This window comes from Erythrolamprus reginae, chromosome 12 (assembly GCF_031021105.1).
Source record: "Erythrolamprus reginae isolate rEryReg1 chromosome 12, rEryReg1.hap1, whole genome shotgun sequence".
Taxonomy (NCBI): Eukaryota; Metazoa; Chordata; class Lepidosauria; order Squamata; family Dipsadidae; genus Erythrolamprus; species Erythrolamprus reginae.
The window spans coordinates 16,426,077-16,445,288 of NC_091961.1; the positions used below are offsets into that span (position 1 = coordinate 16,426,077).

The 19,212-nt window shown below is 42.4% G+C and overlaps 1 protein-coding gene across 1 annotated transcript in view; it reads right to left on the bottom strand.

Moving 5' to 3' along the window:
- SLC18A1 (solute carrier family 18 member A1) overlaps nucleotides 1-19,212 on the bottom strand; it is a 47,987-nt gene that overhangs the window by 11,978 nt on the left and 16,797 nt on the right. The window contains exons 9-11 of the mRNA XM_070765541.1: nucleotides 17,933-18,028; nucleotides 8,996-9,074; nucleotides 8,458-8,509 (exon numbers count right to left, since the gene is read on the bottom strand). Coding sequence (XP_070621642.1) covers nucleotides 8,458-8,509; nucleotides 8,996-9,074; nucleotides 17,933-18,028 — 227 coding nt within the window. The remainder of the gene's footprint in view (nucleotides 1-8,457; nucleotides 8,510-8,995; nucleotides 9,075-17,932; nucleotides 18,029-19,212) is intronic.

Below are 19,212 nucleotides of genomic sequence, written 5' to 3' on the forward strand. Positions count from 1 at the left end.
TATTTATTTATTTATTTATTTATTTATTTATTTATTTATTTATTTATTTACTTACTTTTACACTACACATTATACACTATACTTTTCTGCCCACACCCCCAAAAAAATAGAGGGAACATTGCTAAGCGCCACTTGGACTTGGCGTCCATCTGCCAAGAACGTAGCCAAACTAATCGGTGAGATTAAAGGGTCGCTGCTAGACCTCTCGAGGAAAATCTGGCTGCAGACAGGGTAGCATCAGCTGAGAATTCCACTGCTGCTAGTAATTTGTTGATATCTTGTCTGAGACGGCCCTCATGAGGGCCTAACTTTGTGAGCATCTCCTGCAGCCACAGAATCGATGCTCTATTAAAGAATGATGAGGCTGAGGCAGCCCTAAGCGACCAAGCCGCCATTTGGTGAGATTTTTTAATCAGCGATTCAGCCCTTCTATCATCTGGCTTCAGTCCATCATCTAGTTCGGACGGTACTAAAGCATTTGACACCAGACTTGCAACTGATGCAGCCGGGAACTGAAGTGCTGTTTCTATCTCTGGATCGAAGGTGTAAAACCTGCGTTCAGATGCTGTCGGGCCCATTGCCGCTGTTGGGTGTTCCCATGAGCATTTGACATTGTCCAGGAACAGCGGCGAGGACGGAATGTGATCTGAGTCTTTTTGAGGCTCAGTGAACAAATGGGTAGCTGCTTGAGCACCAGTTGTAGGGCCTGATGATGTATCAGCTGTCCCCAAGGCTACGGTCTCTTAGCTTTATTAAGCAGGATGCAAAAAAATGATGGCCCAATTAGACCTGTGAAAGTTAGAGGCTCTGGAGGAGGGATCTCATCCTCCGATAGCTCCTCCTCCAGTTCTGAGGCCGGGTCACACAGTTCAAGGTCCTCATGGAAAGACTCCTGTCTTGGGGACAGTGGAGCTGGTAATGACCAGATGTCCCTATGTGGTTGGGCTGGAGGGGGTGGTGCTGGGTTTTGTTGTGCTCCCACCACTGTGCCTTGAGAATATGCTGAGGCTATCATGTCCTGTATGGATGGCAACAGATGATGCCATGTATCAGGTGATGACCAAAGACCTGCAGCCATTGAAGTAAATGTGGCTGATGGTGCTTGTGGCCAGGCTGGCGGGGCTGGGATGGCAAATTCTGACCTTTGAGTCCCTCCAGCTTGTGTACCAGGGCGGTCTGGTGACCAGTCCATATCTGTGGCTGCACCCAATCCCTCTGGGAGAGTCTGTGGAGTGGGGGAGGCTCTCAAGCCCATTACCTGCCTGTTGGTATAGTAGAATTAGTCTGGTAGGGAGAGGTCTGAGAGTTCTGCCTATGAGATATTTCCAGCTGACTTTCCAAGGCTTTAATTCTTTTTTCTGCATCTTTTAGAGCAGTAGAAGATTGTGTGCTCTTGGATTTGGATCTTGAGGAGTGAGATTTCTCCTTGGTTTTTGTGTTGGAGGCTGCAGAGCTGGCTGTCTCTGGGGGTATAGATTTAGGGAGCTCAGCCATATTGTGATCAAGAGTAGTCCCAGTTGCAATCAATTTGCTAATGGGGTTATTGGGGTAGCTCATTGAGAAAATTTCCTCCTTACCGGCAAATGCTGACTCACAGTGCACTTTTTTTTTGTTACAACCCACAAGGCACTTATCTGGGAGTTACCCAGAGTAACAAGGACTGTCATGATTGGCTGGGGTTATACCAGCCCCAAGTAGAGGATTTTGATTGGCCTTGTGCTGTCCTGATGATGATTCACCCAAGAAAAACAGAGGGGTGGAGCTTTTACAAGGAAGGAACATCCCCTGTAATTGGCGGGAGGCCTCGCCCGAAAATTCAAAATGGCGGGCAGCATTCCAACTGTTCATTTAAGGCCTTTCCTGCCTTTGCAGACTGCTCCAGGCCTTCGGGTCTCTGCTCTGAGGCCGCCGGCTCTCCCCAATCAGCTGGGAGGCAGCCGCGCGCTCTTCCGCACCCCGCTGAACTCCTCTGCTCGCTGGGTTCCTCTGTCAGCTGGGAAGCGGTGCTCAAAGCGGCGCTCAAAGGATTAATGCATAAATGGAATTGAATTTAGAATTGTTGGGGAGATTAATGATATTAATGATTTTTACTTGATTGAAAATAGAGAATATTTAGAATTTCCCCCCTTTTTTTCTTTTCTCAAATTGAAATTTAAGATTAATAATTAAGTAAGAAATGTAGATAAGTATTAATTGGCTAAATGTTAGATGGGTTGAAATAATTTTTAAATTTTGGATTAGGTAAATGTATTATTTAGAGGGAGGGAGAAGTCTGAAATTTGTATATGTTTATGTTTTGTTTTTAATTTTCGTTTGTTAATATCTGATTGGCTATACAAGGTTTTCTTGGTTTATAGAAAAATGTATAAAGAAAGAAGGAAGCACTTTGGCATAATGGTTAATAAGTTAGAAATATAATTGGTGTTGCACTTTTTGAAGGAACATTAAGCAGGGAATTTAATTAAAGGAAAAGTATGTACATGGATGACAACATTAGAAAAAAGCTTTTGCAACTTTTTTGATGATTGATATTAGTTACTAACAAAATACTGTTCATGGAAAAATAGATAGTACACTGTATTATTTGAATGTATGTTGAGAGAAAAATCTTAAAAAATTTACCCCCCCAAAAAAAGTCCTTCATTCCTCTGTCCCTACAGTCATTTCATTATTCCTTCCTTCCTTCCTTCCTTCCTTCCTTCCTTCCTTCCTTCCTTCCTTCCTTCCTTCCTTGTTCCCTCCATTTTTATCCTTCCTTCCCTCCTTCCTTCCTCTCTTTTTCTCTTTCTTATCTCTCTTTCTTTCTTTCTTTCTTTCTTTCTCTTTCTCTTTCCCTTTCTCACTCTCTCTATTTTTCTCACTCTCTCTCTCTCCCTCTCTTTCTCTCTCTCTCTCCCACGATCATCGGGCCGGCGCTGGCAGCGCACAGGGCATGAATCCGCCCCCCCTCCGGCGGGCTGGCAGGGGGATGGGGAGCACGCGTGCAACATTCAAAACAAGAAAAACCTTCACCGGCCTCTGCACTTTCTTGACTCCTGCCCCCAACTCCAATGCCTGGCTCCGTTGTGCGCGGCCTTGGAAAAGGCTGCGCGGGGGGGTTGTTTTTGTGTGTGCGGCCACGCAGCTGCGCACCTTAGATGAAATATTGATTGTGGCTTGATTTTAAGGCTCCATTCCTCCCCCACAGGTAGGCGGAACTGATTAGGAGGTTCCACCCCAGAGGCCTGATGGATCCAGAAGGTTTTCAAAGGGGAGGTCTAGAGAGGTCTAGAGAAGCATTGGAGGAAAAGCAGATCCAAATCTGACCAAACACTTGTTGCTCATATGGAGATTTATGAGTCTTCGGAGAGGGGTGGCATACAAGTCTAATAAATTATTATTATTATTATTATTATTAGTAGTAGTAGTAGTAGTAGTAGTAGTATTACAAAGAAGTGATCAGGTTGGCAAGGTGTGCCTACGTCGCCCTGATTGCATCTGCAGAATCTTGCCCAGCTGCCCTGTTTAAGGTGACTCGTTCCCTCCTTAACCAGGGGGGGAGTTGACGAAACCTTGCAGGGTAGTGCTGAGGACTTTAATAAAGTTTTTCGCAGATAAAATCGCTCAGATCCAAACTGACTTTGACTCCAGTTGGGACAGGGGCTCATCTTAGTCCATCTGTTTGGAGGGAGTTTGACCTTGTGACACCTGATGAAGTGGACAAGGTCCTTGGAGTTGTGAGTTCCACCACCTATTTATTGGACCCATGTCCCTCCTGGCTGGTTTTGGCCAGCAGGGAGGTGACACAGAACTGTGTCCAAGAGATTAACAATTCTTCTTTGAGGGAGGGGTCCTTCTTAGCTCCCTACAAGGAGGTACCTGTGCACCCCCTCCTCAAGAAGCCTTCCCTGGACCTAGCTGTATTTAACAACTATCGTTCTGTCTCCAACCTTACCTTTATGGGAAGGTTATTGAGAAGATGGTGTCACTCCAGTTCCAATGGTCCTTGGAAGAAGCCGATTATCTAGGCCCTCGACAGTCAGGATTCAGACCAGGCTACATACAGCATGGAAACTGCTTTAGTCGTGCTGATGAATGCTCTCTGGTGGGCCCGGGATAGGGGTTTATCCTCTGTCCTAGTGCTCTTTGACCTCTCAACGGCTTTTGATACCATCAACCATGGTATCCTTCTGCGCCAACTGGTCAGTCACAGTCAGTGTTAGTGGGGGGGTCAAGGTCGACTCCTAGGTCCCTATCTTGTGGGGTCAGTCCTCTCCCCCCTGCTGTTTAATAGCTACATGAAACTGCTGAGTGACATCATCCAAGGGCATAGGGTGAGTTACCATCAGTATGCTATACATCTCCACCCCGTGTCCATTCAGTGAAGCAGTGGAAGTAATGTGCCAGTGTCTGAAGGCTGTCAGGGTCTGGATGAGTGCCAACAGGCTCAAGCTCAATCCAAACAAGACAGAGTGGCTGTAGGTATTGCCTCGCAAGGACACGTCCGTCTGTCTGTCCATTACCCTGGGGGGGGGGGAATTGCTGACACCCTTAGAGAGTGTCCTCCTCAATCCACAGCTGACTTTAGAACACCATCTTTTGGCTGTGGCGAGGGGGCATTTGCCCAGGTTCACCAGGTGCACCAGTTATGGCCCTATTTGGACAGGGAGTCTTTGCTCATGGTCACTAATGCCCTTGTCACCTTGAGATTCGACTACTGCAATGCTCTCTACATGGGGCTACCTTTGAAGAGTTTTCGGAAATCGTCCTAAATGCAGCCACACAAGCGGTTATGGGCCTTCCAAGGCATATCCATATTTCACCAACACTCTGCAGACTGTATTAGTTGCTGATTAGTTTCCGAACACAATTCAATGTTGGTTATCACCTACAAAGCCCTACATGGTGTGGGCCAGATCACCTCCAAGAGTGCCTTCTGCTGCATGAATCCCAGCGCCCGGTCAGGTCCCACAGAGTCGGCCTTCCCAGGGTCCCGTCAACCAGACAATGTCATTTGATGGGGCCTAGGGGAACAGCCTTCTCTGTGTAGGCCTCGGCCCTCTGGAATCAGCTCCCCCCAGAGATTTGCACTGCCACCACCCTCCTCACCTTCCATAAAAGTTTAAAGACCCATTTATACTGCCAGGCTAGGGGCCATTATTATGTTTGGTTGAGTGAATGGTGATGGTTTTTTTAATTATATTAGAGTTTTTAAATCTTTTTAGCCATATTAATTGGATTTTTAGATGTACTGTTGTTGTTGTTGTTGTTATTATTATTATTATTATTATTATTTATTAGATTTATATTATGTTGTTCTCATATGTTGTGAGCCACCCTGAGTCCTCGGAGAAGGTCGGTATACAAATCCAATAAATAAATAAATAAGTCAGTCAGTCAGTCAGTCCTGGCCTACCCCGACAAGGTAACAATGATAAACACCATTGTCACTAACTTCGAGGGGGGGTGCACCAGATTGGGTGATGGAGCTCCATGACAAAGGGGCATCAAAATTAGTGGAGCTCAGAGCCAAATTTGAGGATGACACCCAAATCTGGTGGGCAGAATAGGAAATGCAAACCATCAGGCAAGAGAAACAACAGATAGCAAAGTATTCATGAGTTCCAGAGAATTGCAGGGAAACCGAAGCACTGGTTGGAGCAGCTGCTTTTCTAACATTTTAGAGATGGGCTTGAATCTGGAATTGCTTACCCTGGGGAATATCCACCTGGTATAGACTGGCAACAGTAGTGGAGCTCGATATAAAATAATACAAGAGGCATGGGGAGTGAAAGCTGGCCAAAAAAGAGTCAGAAGTGACACCTCATTGGGAAGGAGACCCCCATCTATATCAACACCAACCCCCTGGAGGCCCCAAGGCACAAATCCAGCTTGTGCTTCTGATGTGGTCAGGAAGGCTACCGAGTGACTGTGGACTTGACACTGGCCACCAAGGTGGCTTTGAAAGCCCCAGCCCTGCCTCTGAGAAAGAAAACCAAAAAGAAAGGTGTGGGTCTCTTCCCCTAGCAGCAAAGAGGATGGAACTTTGATCAAGGAATAGCATTAGCTTAACCTTTATGAGAGTTGACAATAAAAGGGAGGATAATCCAATGGTAAGTCCCTATGAGAATCATAGCACCCAAATTGGGAACCCAGGGAGAAGTGAAAGCGCTCATGAATCCAGGGTGCATCTAATGTTTAATCAGTTTGCAGACAGTGCAGAGGGTGGAGTTATGAGTGAGAAGGCTATGCCACCCTATGAAGTTTGAGCAAGTGGATGGCTCATTGGTAGGGGGTCATTTCATAACTTGCCCAAGCCTCCCATCAGCCAGAAATTGGCTAAGATGTTCATCCAGCACATCTACTGACTACATGGAGTGCTGAAAAAAATCATTTTGGATCAGGGGGTCCAATTCACAGTCAAATTTTGGAGGGAGTTCGTCAAACAGCCAAGGACACCTCAAGGACTTAGCTCAGCTTTTTATCTGAGCACTAACAGGGCTGCAGAGCATACTAATATAATGATGAAACAATATCTGCATTGCTATGTCAACTATCAGCAATATAGCTGGTCAGAGAATCCTGCTATTTGCTGAGGTGTTCTACAATAATTCCATACATTATTTAGGGGATTTACCCATTTTAAGGAAGCAATGGGGGTAGAATTTGTGCCCATGCCAGAATACCCTAGGCTAGGGAACCCTCCCCCCCCCCTGTCAGTAAGCTTAACTGAATGGGTAGACTCTCCCCAATATGACTGTAGAAATGTGAATAAGGCATTAGCCAGAATTAGAATGAGGCAGATAAGATGTGATCACCCCAGGGAACATTCCAAAGAGGGGGGAAAGTATCTGTCTACAAAGTATCAAAAGGTAAGACTACCCTGTAAAAAGCTAGGACTGAAATACACAGGGCCTTTCCCTATTGCAAAAGTCATAAACCCAGTCATAGTGGAGTTCAAACTACCCCAGATATTGTGAAAAGTGGATCCAGTATTTCATTATAATCTGCTTAAACCAGTGGTGGAATCCTGGCTATGGCCAGTGGCAAAAGAGGCTCCAGGTACCATCATAGTGGGAGGTGACAAGTATTATGAAGTCAAATGAACATTGGATTCCAGGCTATATAAGGGAAACCTCCAGTACTTAGTACAATGGAAGGATTGCCCAATGTCAGAAGCAGGGTGAATTAAAACTCAGAATATGAAGGCAAACCATTTCATAAGGAGATTCCATGAAAAGTATCCTCCAAAACCCAGGTCCCCTTCCTAGTGGGAGCCCTGATGTCATTGATAGTGTTTACTATTTTCCAGATACCCTCCACATGCTAAGGGTGGTTTCAAAGTGTGATTATTTTTACTTCTCAGCAGAGGTGGGCTACTGCCTGGATGGGGGGGAACGCAGTGGGGTAGCAAAAATGGAGCTCCACCCCAGAGTACCCAATTTGCACTGAAATATGTTGAAAGAAAATGCAGGGCATCCTGCATAAGCCACACCCATGGTGTGGTTGTAAACATTTTGGTAGCCCTTTATTGCTTGTCAGCTTGCCACGGAACCAGTGGGAAGGGAAGACAAGGTTTGGAATACCAGTTTCAGGAAACAGGAATTGTCTTTTGGGAACCAAACTCATCTAACCAGATGGTCAGCAAGGACCTGAACAGGTTTCCATAATAATATCTAGATGTCTAATTGGAAAATATGACCTGCACTAATGAGGGGGAGGGAAGAAACTATTCTTTAATTATGCTAAACCATGGGAATGAAGTAGAGCTGCTTTTGGTTGCAATCAGTGCTGAAAAGATATAGTCAATAAAGTTTTGCATTAGATTGTCTCAACACTGCTTGCTTGCTTAGGTTCCTCAGTCAGAACTCTGGCAGCAGAAATATTGATGCCACATCCATCATTAGACAGATTGAGGTTAAGCCAGCTTCGATCCTTAAAACCTTTTAGAAAACCCTCAACATGTACTTTTCTATCAGTCCTGAGGATCTCCTGGCATATCAACCAAGATATGATTTGTTATGGTTTAATAAAACTAACTGCAGTACACGATAAATCATGTTTTCTAAACCAATGAGTAGAGTCGCTTAAGACACTAAGCAGAATAAAACATTATTGCTTAGCTACGTTTATGTCCTAACCAGGTCAGATTCTAGTTAATTTGAAGGAGTTCACTAGACTAGAACCATGAAGGTGCAGATAAGACCTAGTGGCATAGGATGGGAAAATCACAAGAAATAGGTGAAAGAGTGAGATAATTTTTTCCTCCACTATTCAATTTTCCCATGTTTTGCCATTGTTGACTAGTATATATCTTTTCTCATAAAATTCTGTTAGGATGCAGGCTGCCACTTCCATATCCTTTTTGAAATTCCTGTGCTACCTGCAACAATGTTGGCAGATATTAAGCTGGAATTAAGACTTTTTGCTTGGTTTTTCCATTTTTTCAATTTTTGGGTTATATGTTGTCATACTCACACAGAGGAGGCTGATTCCTATGACCATCATCCCAATCAATGAAGACAGCCAACTGCCAAGAAAAGTAATGAACAAACAATATCAAATGTTTTGAAGGAAAATTCAATAAAGCCATCAATACTGGGATCTTTCTTTACAGAAATTAGCAATAGATTCCCATGTCAGAAGTGTCCTAAAATAGCTGCAATAAATTTATGTGGAATTCTAACCAATAGGTAGATAGGTAGATCTTTTACTGAAGGCAAGCTAAATAATGCAGGATAGATAAATAAGGAATGGGTGGACAGATAAGGAAATGGGTTATGTAGGGATGGATGAAAATAATAGAGGTAGATAGATAGATAGATAGATAGATAGATAGATAGATAGATAGATAGATAGATAGATATAGAATTTAAATCCTGAATTTTTTTCTCCTGTATGTCACAAAGGAAACACTCCCAAGATTCACTCCTTTCTCTATGACAACACCATCAAAGAGGCAACAATAGTTTACAATACTTCAACATTCAAAAATCTTTTTAACTTCTCTACTTACCGCCCCATTTTATTGGCCAGTATCCCAAAAAGATTGGTCCCAATTAGATAAGATATACTGGCAGGCAGAAAAGCTATTCCTGTAAAACAAAAGAAAACCATCTGAAAGGAAGGCATCACAGCATTTCCAAGTCCCCCTTGAGCCTTTGCTTAGAATCCTATTGTGTAAGTGTGTATTTGTGAGTACACAAATCAGTTGAATACAAAAGACACATTCTTGAACAAAAATAAGGAACCAGAGTGTCAGTACAGGTTGTCCTATAAAGAAATTCAATGTTCAATTGAAAGTAAACTATGTATGGAGCTCAGTTCTAATAAAAGATATTAAGCATGATAATTCAACTCAACCTTTAGAGACAGCATCCAGTTGCTAAGGGATAGCTACTTCCTGGTTAAACTGCAAAATTTATCTAGTGCTTCATTAAAATCCTTTGTATTCAAAACAAATTTCATGGTCAGGTCCTTGCAGGCATTGACCTACTCTGTATATTAAGTCCATCACTTCCTCCTCGTTTCTACTTTACATGCTGCACCAACCAAAGAATAATTTGCTTTGCAGTTATAGTTGAACCAAAATCAAATATTTGACAGGCTGTTGCTTATCATTAATTTATTCTCTTGGAGATGACAGATGTTATCACCAGCAAGCATCTCTGTTTGCCTGGAAATGACAGAATGGGTTTATAGAAACTCAGCTATTGATTTTAATTTCCTATAGATTTTTTATTTGTTTTGCAGGTCCTCTGGGGAAATTTACATTCTTTTCATTTTGCTAAGAAACAGCAGGTTGAGCAATTTTTTTAAAAAACGCATAGTTCTTCAAAACAACTCAGTGTGTAAATGTCAGCCAATAGTGTCAACCTGATTTTACAGCATATCTTTTCAATGTATTTATATTTCATATTGAAGTATATAATTAAAAGGTTTTTTAATTAAACAAACGAAACTTTTCTAAGATTTATCATTGTGGATTGGAGATCCTTGAATATGAGATGAAATATGATTCTTTTATAGCTGAGATGAGGTTGGAGTGCAATTTCTAACTTCCCCATCCGTTGGGGAGGAAAACATAATCTGAACCATGTGGAGATACCATTAGAAAGAGGGTTTTTTTCAGTGAGTCTGCTCTAAATAGCATTATATTTGGATCTCATTAATTGATGTTTCAATTGTTAAGCAAAACTAATATATGTTAAGGCTTTCCTTTCTCCATGAAATACATCCTGGTTCAATTTTCATTTTATCTTCATCTTTACTTGGTAGATTAGAATTGACTAAATGTAGCTCAGGGTCACTCAGTGAATCTGGTGACAAGCAGGGATTTGGACATCTATGCAAGAAACAATGAGAAGTGGAGGAAAAGGGGCGAGAGTTTTTATTGGTGATGTGTCTTTGTTATTGTTGTTTTAATCACTGTGACATGGATTATGGTCTTAATCTGGGTACATCACTTAGAGCAGTGTTTCTCAATTATTTTCTGTTAGCTCTCCCCCCCCCCCGAAGAAGTAAACATTTCACACCTCCCCCGCCAACTCTCCACCAAGACGATTGTTTGCAATATTCAGCACATTTTCACTGAACAAAATGCATCTGAGATTTTTTTACCAGAGCTGCACACCTGGAAGCACTGGCTGCTGTCTGTCAGTGCTTTCAGGAGACCCAGAATCAGACACAAACACCTAAAATGCCTGTACACTAATGCACAAAGCCTGGGGAACAAACAAGGCGAACTAGAAATACTAATGCACGAGGGCCAATACGATCTAATTGGTATTACAGAAACATGGTGGGACGAATCACATGACTGGAACACACAGATAAAGGGCTACAATCTCTTCAAGAAAAACAGGTCAAACAAGAAAGGAGGTGGAGTTGCACTATACATAAAAGACCACTACACCGCCACTGAGCTATATCAATCCAAAGAAGATAACCCCCTTGAAACCATATGGGTTAACATAAAAGAAAAAAGGACAACATTACAATTGGAGTTTACTACAGGCCCCCAAACCAAACAGATACAATGGACAACCTCTTTACAACCCAACTATCAGCAATATGCAACAAGCACAGCACAATAATAATGGGGGACTTTAACTACCCCAACAATAACTGGAAAACAAACTCAGCACCAAGTGGAAAGTCTGACAGATTTCTCACCAGCCTCGCCGATAACTTTCTAACTCAAAAAGTGGAAACAGCAACCAGAGGGACTGCAATACTAGACCTAATTTTAACAAACAGGGAAGAAATGATTGAGGGAATAGAAGGAGAAGGGACGCTAGGTGAGAGTGACCATACCATCCTAAAATTCAACATTGTGCAATCACTAACTACAACACCCAACTCGACTACAGTCCCAGACTTCAGAAAAGCGGACTTTAACAATCTCAGAGCAAACCTGAAGAATAAACCCTGGAAGGAACTTCTTAATAGTAAATCCACACAGGATGCCTGGGAAACCCTAAAAAACACTATCGTTGAGGCCCAAAACAATTCAATCCCCACGAAAAAGAAAAGCAGAAAAACTAAAATGAAACCAGCATGGCTAAACAAGGACCTCGCAGACAATGTAAAAGAAAAAAAGCCAAACATAATAAATGGAAAGAAGGACTCATAACCAAGATGGAATATCAGCAAACAGCCAGAACCTGCAAACAAAACATAAGAACAGCAAAAGCTCAACACGAACAGCACCTCGCAATGAAAATTAACGACAACAAAAAAAGCTTCTTCCACCACATAAACAACAAGAAAAAAATCAAGGAAACAGTCACCATACTAAAAAACAAAGATGGTAACGAAATCACCAACAACAGAGACAAAGCACAGCTGCTCAATGCCTACTTTACATCAATCTTCACACATAAAGGAACTACCAACCAACCAACCTACAACCTAACTGCAAATAACAGCCCCGGAACCGAATTCAACACAGACAAAGCTACCATTAGGGACTACTTGAGGGAGCTTAATGAGTACAAATCACCGGGACCTGATGGACTCCACCCCAGAGTCCTAAAAGAACTGGCAGAAACCATAGTGGAACCTCTTCTCCTTATCTACCAAAAATCTTGGGCCACTGGAGACCTACCAAAAGACTGGAAATGAGCAGACGTAGTTCCCATCCAAAAAAAGGGGGAAAAGATGGATCCAAGCAACTACAGACCTATTAGCCTGACTTCAATACCTGGAAAAATACTGAAAATAATACTGAAAATAATAAAAAAAAACAGCTTTGCCACTACCTGGAAACAAACAAAATAATATCCAACAGCCAACACAGGTTTGTCAGAAACAAATCATGCCAAACCAATCTCATATCCTTTTTCAACACCATAACCAAATCAGTAGACCAGCGCAACATGGTGGACCTCATATATTTAGACTTCAGCAAAGCTTTCGACAAAGTCGACCACCATCTCCTAATCAACAAATTAGAAAAAAGTGGAGTAGACTACAACACATGCAGATGAATCAATAGCTGGCTGAGCAACCGCATCCAACGAGTTGTCCTCAGTGGTTCCAAATTCACATGGAAGAACGTAGACAGTGGGATACCACAGGGTTCCGTCCTGGGCCCTGTGCTCTTCGACATTTTCATCAACGACTTGGATGAGGGAATAGAAGGGCAACTGATCAAAATCGCAGATGACACCAAGTTGGCGGGGGCAGCCAATACCCTAGAACAGTGTTTCCCAACCTTTTTTGAGCCGCGGCACATTATTCACATTTACAAAATCCTGGGGAACGGTGAGCGGGGGGGGGGCTAAAAAAAGTTTGGACAAAACCCCCCTCTTTTCCTCCCTTTTGCCCTATTTCTCTCTCTCTCCCTCTTTCTTTCCCCTTCTCTCTCCATCCCTCTTTCCTTCTTTCTTCCTCTCTTTTTTGCTCTTTCTCCCTCCTTTCCTCTTTCTTTCTTGCTTTCTCTCTCTCTCTTTCTCTTTCTCTCTTGCTATCTCTCTTTTATTCTCTCTTTCTCACTCTTGCTTTCTCTCTCTCTTGCTTTCCTTCTCTTTCTCTTTTGCTTTCTCTCTCTTGCTTTCTTTCTCTCTTTCTTTCTCTCTCTTTCTCTCTCTCTTGCTTTCCTTCTCTCTTTCTCTCTTGCTTTCTTTCTCTTTCTCTCTCTCTTCCTCCCTTTCTCTATTTCTTGCTTTATCTCTCCCTTGCTTTCTCTCTCTCTCTCTTGCTTTCTCTCTCTTTCTCTCTCTTACTTTCCTTCTCTCTTTCTCTCTTTTTCTCTCTCTTTCTTGCTTTCTTTCTCTTTCTTTCTCTCTCTCTTCCTCTTTCTTGCTTTCTCTCTCTCTCTTGTTTCTCTCTCTTTCTCTCTCTTACTTTCCTTCTCTCTTTTTCTCTCTCTCTTGCTTTCTTTCTTTCTCTTTCTTTCTCTCTCTCTTTTCCTCCCTTTCTCTATTTCTTGCTTTCTTTATCTCTCCCTTGCTTTCTCTCTCTCTCTTGCTTTCTCTCTCTTTCTCTCTCTTACTTTCCTTCTCTCTTTCTCTCTTTTTCTCTCTCTTTCTTGCTTTTTTTCTCTTTCTTTCTCTCTCTCTTCCTCTCTTTCTTGCTTTCTCTCTCTCTCGCTTTCTCTCTCTTTCTCTCTCTTACTTTCCTTCTCTCTTTTTCTCTCTCTCTTGCTTTCTTTCTTTCTCTTTCTTTCTCTCTCTCTCTTCCTCTCTCTCACACACACACTCTTTCTCTCTTTCTCTCCCTTGCTTTCTCTCTCTCTCTCTCTTACTCTCTCTCCTTTTTCTCTCTCTCTTTCTCTCTCGTGCACCACGCCGGCAACAGAGAGAGAAAGAGAGAGGGAGAGCGGAGAGAGAGTGGAGGGCGGCTTGCCAGTCCGCGGCCCCCTGGATCAGCGTCCCTGCATGGCCCCAGCGCAGACTCCGCCATCGCCTTCGCCTCCGCCTAAGAGGCAGCAGCCACGTTCACCCCTTCACCCTCTCAGGTGTCCATGGAGCTCAGCGCCTGGCCACGCGCCGCCTCCGCCTCCTGGTAGCGTGCCAGACATCTACCTGAGGAACGGGTGGTTGGCCGCCACGAAGGGCGGTGCTTGAAGGCCACCATGGCGCCGTTGTTGTCATCATGGCGCAAAGCCAGGCAGTCCCGGATCGCTCGCTTTAAATGCGGCGCTTTTTTAGGCAGCGACTTTGCTGGCCGGAGAAGGGAGCGATTCAGGACTGCGTGGCTTTGCGCCACTTCAAAAATTTCTGCCGGGGGAGGGGGTTCCTAATGGCTGTGCGGGCACACAGTGGCCGGCGCCCTCCCACCGGGCCCCAAAAGCTCACTTGCCATCACCGCCAGGGAAGCTCCAGCCGGGCCGGGCTCGCGGCACACCTGACCATGTCCCGCAGCACACTAGTGTGCCGTGGCACACTGGTTTGGAAACACTGCCCTAGAAGACAGGCTCAAATTACAGAAAGACCTAGACAGACTAACACAGTGGGCCCACACCAACAAAATGATGTTTAACATCGACAAGAGCAAAGTCCTTCACCTAGGCAGAAAAAACCCTGGACACACATACAACCTGGGAGAAACCGCTCTTAGCAGTAGCGAATGCGAAAGAGACCTCGGAGTCTTGGTGGACAATCAACTAAACATGAGCCATCAATGTGCAGCAGCAGCTAAAAATGCCAACACAATCCTAAGCTGCATCAACAGGGGAATACACTCCAAGACCAGGGAAGTCTTAATACCACTCTACTACGTTCTGGTCTGACCACACCTGGAGTACTGTATTCAGTTCTGGTCACCACACTTCAAAAGAGACATTGAAACTCTGGAGAAGGTGCAAAAATGAGCAACCAAGATGAGGGATTGGAAACCAAGACTTACGAAGAGAGGCTGAGGGAACTGGGCATAGATAGCCTAGAGAAAAGGAGGGCCAGAGCGGACATGATAGCAGTCTACAAGTATACGAGGGGATGTCACAGAGAGGAGGGGATCACTTTATTCTTCAGGGCACCAGAGGGCCGGACGAGGAACAACGGCGGGAAGCTGACCAAGGAGAGATTCAACATGGAGATAAGGAGGAACTTCCTGATGGTCAGAGCGATCAACCAATGGAACAACCTACCAGCGGACGTTGTGAACTCCAACAGTCTGGACATTTTTAAGAGAAGATTGAACTGCCACTTGACTGGTGTACTATAGGGTTCTTGCTTGGGCAGGGGGTTGAACTCGATGGCCTTCATGGTCCCTTTCAACTCTAACAATAAATAAATAAATATTTGTCTCATTATCTCAGGTTCTCTCCTCATTTCTCTTTCATCCCTGTTAAATATTTTTCCGTGGTGTATCTTAAGATTATATGCACTTCATATCTCCTACTCTGTGCTGTGTGCTATTATTTGGTGCAAAAAACTCCTAATCCCTGTGGCAAAAAAGCACATTTCCCAGGGTCACTTGCCCCCTGGTATTGCTCTAGGGGCGCCCGCCCCACTATTTGAGAAACTCTGTCTCAGAGTCACTGCTGTGCGAGGGACAGTTTTATTTTATAAATCAATAAATAAACAAATATGTGTGCCACTTGGCTCAAGATCAAAGCATTGCTCTATTTCCCCCACCTCAGGTCCATTCAGGAAGAGAGAAGCACCTTGGAGAACAAACTAGGATAGACTCCAGCATGGTAAACACTTTAAATTTCTGCCATATCTTGTGCATGCAAGTTATCATTTTAGAGCTCTCCAAGGTCATGAAATGCCTCTTTTATTTATTTACTTGTTTATTTATTTATTTATTTTATTTTTTTCATTCATTCATTCATTCATTCATTCATTTCTGGATGATTAATGTACTGCACAAAATGTTCCTTCTATTAATAACCTGAGGAACTGCTAAGAGTCCTACTACTTGGGGATCCACATATTTATTTTTTGTATTTTTTTTTTAAGAAAATCAATTAGATTCTATCAAAGGCATTCAGGATAAAACAAAGATGCCATGCACAAATGGAGCAAAGCATATATAAAAATAAGGAGAATGGATATAGGAAAGAAATAATAAGACAATATTACAAAACCAGGGGAGTACAGATCTAGAAAGATTGTGGAGAGTTTTGTCTTGCATGGATGTTGTCTCCAGTCTCAGAGTGGGCACCTCTTTACCATCATAATCCCTATACTTGCCATCCTCTTGATAACAACTTCACCCATCTCTCCTTTGCTGTTTTTCCAGAAAGGAATAAAGAAGGTGGCAAGTCATCCTCTAAGACCCTCCATCGTATCAAGAGTTTCTCCTGGCTGCTTAGCTTTAGCCAGCCTTTAAACTGATTAGCAACCCTCAGTCACTCAGCTAGGCCAAGGCAGCAATTCAATTGTTGTGGCAGAAAGTGTCATTGAGAGCATTAGTACTCCATAAATTCAATTTCAGTGCCTTTTACAAAACAACACAGTTATTTAATCTCATTATTCTATCTCTGTGATGGCACATAATTGCTGTATGCTGAGTCACCAACCCTCTGCCTCTAAAGAAGCCTTTTTTTTTAATAAGTAGGAACTCTTCAATAGTCATAGGCCTAGATTTCACTTTTTCTTTTTCTTTCTCTTTCTCTCTCAGTGGTATCAGTTTTCATTAATAGATGAATGAAGAAAGACCCCTTTTTAATTTAATACTGCATTATCCATATGCACAAGCACGCATGAGCCTACAGGTGCTGCTGCCAAGATGACACTGAAAGAAAAGGGCAGACAAATATGAGACTAGGAATAAAGTTGAGAGACAAGCATTAGAAAGATTACTGGGGTTTGGGCAAGGCTGCAGCCCAAACTGGAAGTTTATAATAACAATTTCTGTCCAGATGAGGCTAATAGCCAACCTGCACAAACAGGTCTCATTTTGAGCCTGTTTCATACAGGAAGAAAGTTATGGTTCCTCCAATTTAGTCAAAACTGATGCATCAAAGATACAATACAGTAACTATCCCAGAATTCCTTTACAATTTCTACTTTCTAAAACCATCTTTTTTATGATAAATATTTCTATTTCAATTAAATAATTTAATTTAAATTTAAATAAACACAATTAAAATGAATCTAGATTTACTCCTGACCCATACGTTATTTTTGAAGTAGTTTCTGTTCTGTCCCAGTGATGAGCGTCCCCAAGAAATAAGTTCATACACATGGATTTGATATGATTTAAGCATGTAATTCTAATAGTTTAGTAGCAGGGAGGTTTAAATGTGTAAAATATATCAGCAAAGCAAGAGATAAGTCAATTCAGTCTCAGCTGTTCATTAGTGTCTCAAGCAGTAAATCAAACTTCCCAAATACTTCTCTTTGATCAACCATCTCTCATTAACATGGTCCACTCTGAGTTGTCATGAAGCTCAGAGACAAAGATTCCACTTTCTAACTTTGTAATTCAACATAAATAGTCCAAGAACCAGATACCAACATCCATCTGGTATATTCAAATGTTGACTTCCGCACTGGCTCGTCATGATGCTCACCCTTAAATAGTCAAAAGGCGTGACCAAATGTTCTAGAGATCTATTCACTTGTTCAGCCACTCATGCTTTCCGACACTTCTGAATACTCTGGCATCAAGAAGAAGCTCTTCCTCTTCTCCTGAGTCACTCATGTGCACCTCTGGAGGTGCAACAGGCCCTAGTTAGCTTTCATCCTTTGACCCTACATCCTCTCTGACCTTCTTGCTATCAGACTCAGGTGCCAAGTACACTGGCCTAGGATACCAACCAACACCCACCTCTCGATCCTCAGAATCTGTGATCAGCTGTGCAGGATGTGCACAGGCCACAACAGTTTCCAGCTTGCAATTAAAAAACCAAGTCCAACACACAAATGGTTTTGAAGTCCCCCTGAATTGATTTTAAATCTATACAATTTGCATCTTAGTGTAAAATTTAAAGACTAAATTAACATATTTTATTACTATCCAATTCCTATAAAAATTATTTCTTTTAAAGACTTACCAAGTTGCCATTCTGGGGAGCACATGGTTTGTATCATCCAAATAGGCAAAGTAGCCTCTAAAATAGCAACTCCCATGTTCCCAAAGCAAATTGAACCTGGAGGAAGACAAAAGATGCAGAACCTTTATGAATTTTCTATCAATTATTGATTGATTGATTGATTGATTGATTGATTGATTGATTTTGTCCAATACACAATGAGGGTTTTACTGGGTATACACATAGTAAAATACATAATGAAGGTTATAGAGAAAGAGAGAGAAAGAAAGAGAGATGAGAGAGGAAGGAAGAGAGTGAGAGAGAGGAAGAAAGCAAGACAGAGAGAGAAAGAAAGAAAGAGATGAGAGAGGAAGAGAGTGAGAGAGAGGAAGAAAGCGAGATAGAGAAAGAGAAAGAAAGAAAGAGATGAGAGAGGAAGGAAGAGAGTGAGAGAGAGGAAGAGAGAAAGAGAGAGGAAGAGAGAAAGAGAGAGAAAGAGAGAGAGAGAAAGAAAGAAAGAGATGAGAGAGGAAGGAAGAGAGTGAGAGAGGAAGAAAGCAAGAGAGAGAAAGAGAGAGAAAGAAAGAAAGAGATGAGAGAGGAAGGAAGAGAGTGAGAGAGAGGAAGAAAGAGAGAGAGAAGAGTAGAAGGGAAAGAAATGATAGAAAAAAGGGGAGAAAAAAAGAGAAATGAGAAAATGATTGAGGCAGAGAATGACAGGAAAGAGAGAAACAGAGAGAGAAGTGATTCTTGATTTAAAGCATATGGTAAAAGCACTTAAATAATAACAGAGAAAAAAACCCAGCCCTCACTGTTTTTATTAATAGTTTTTCTGGTTGTTTTAGCTTTAATAGTAATGGATTTTGGTTTTTTTTAAATTATTAATTTCTTTTAATAAAAAAGAAGGGATTTATTTATTTATTTATCTATCTATCTATCTATCTATCTATCTATCTATCTATCTATCTATCTATTTCTATGCCGCCCAGTCCCAAGTTTTTCCTTATTTCCAGATTGCATTTCTTCTTGGTGAGGTTCCGCCCATTGCTTCTTGTACTACCTTCAGGTGGCATGGAGAATAAATAGATGCCATCTGCTCTGTGGCAGCCCTTTAAGGATTGGGAAACTACTATTATATTTCCCCTCAGTTTTCTATTTGTTGAGCTAAACATACTCATTCTCTTAACCCTTGGTCATAGGCTTTAGCCTCTAGGCCAGGTGTGTCAAACTCAATTTCATTGAGGGCCACATCAGGGCTGTGTTTGACCTCAGAGGGTCGGGAGAGGGCTTGCCCGGGTGTG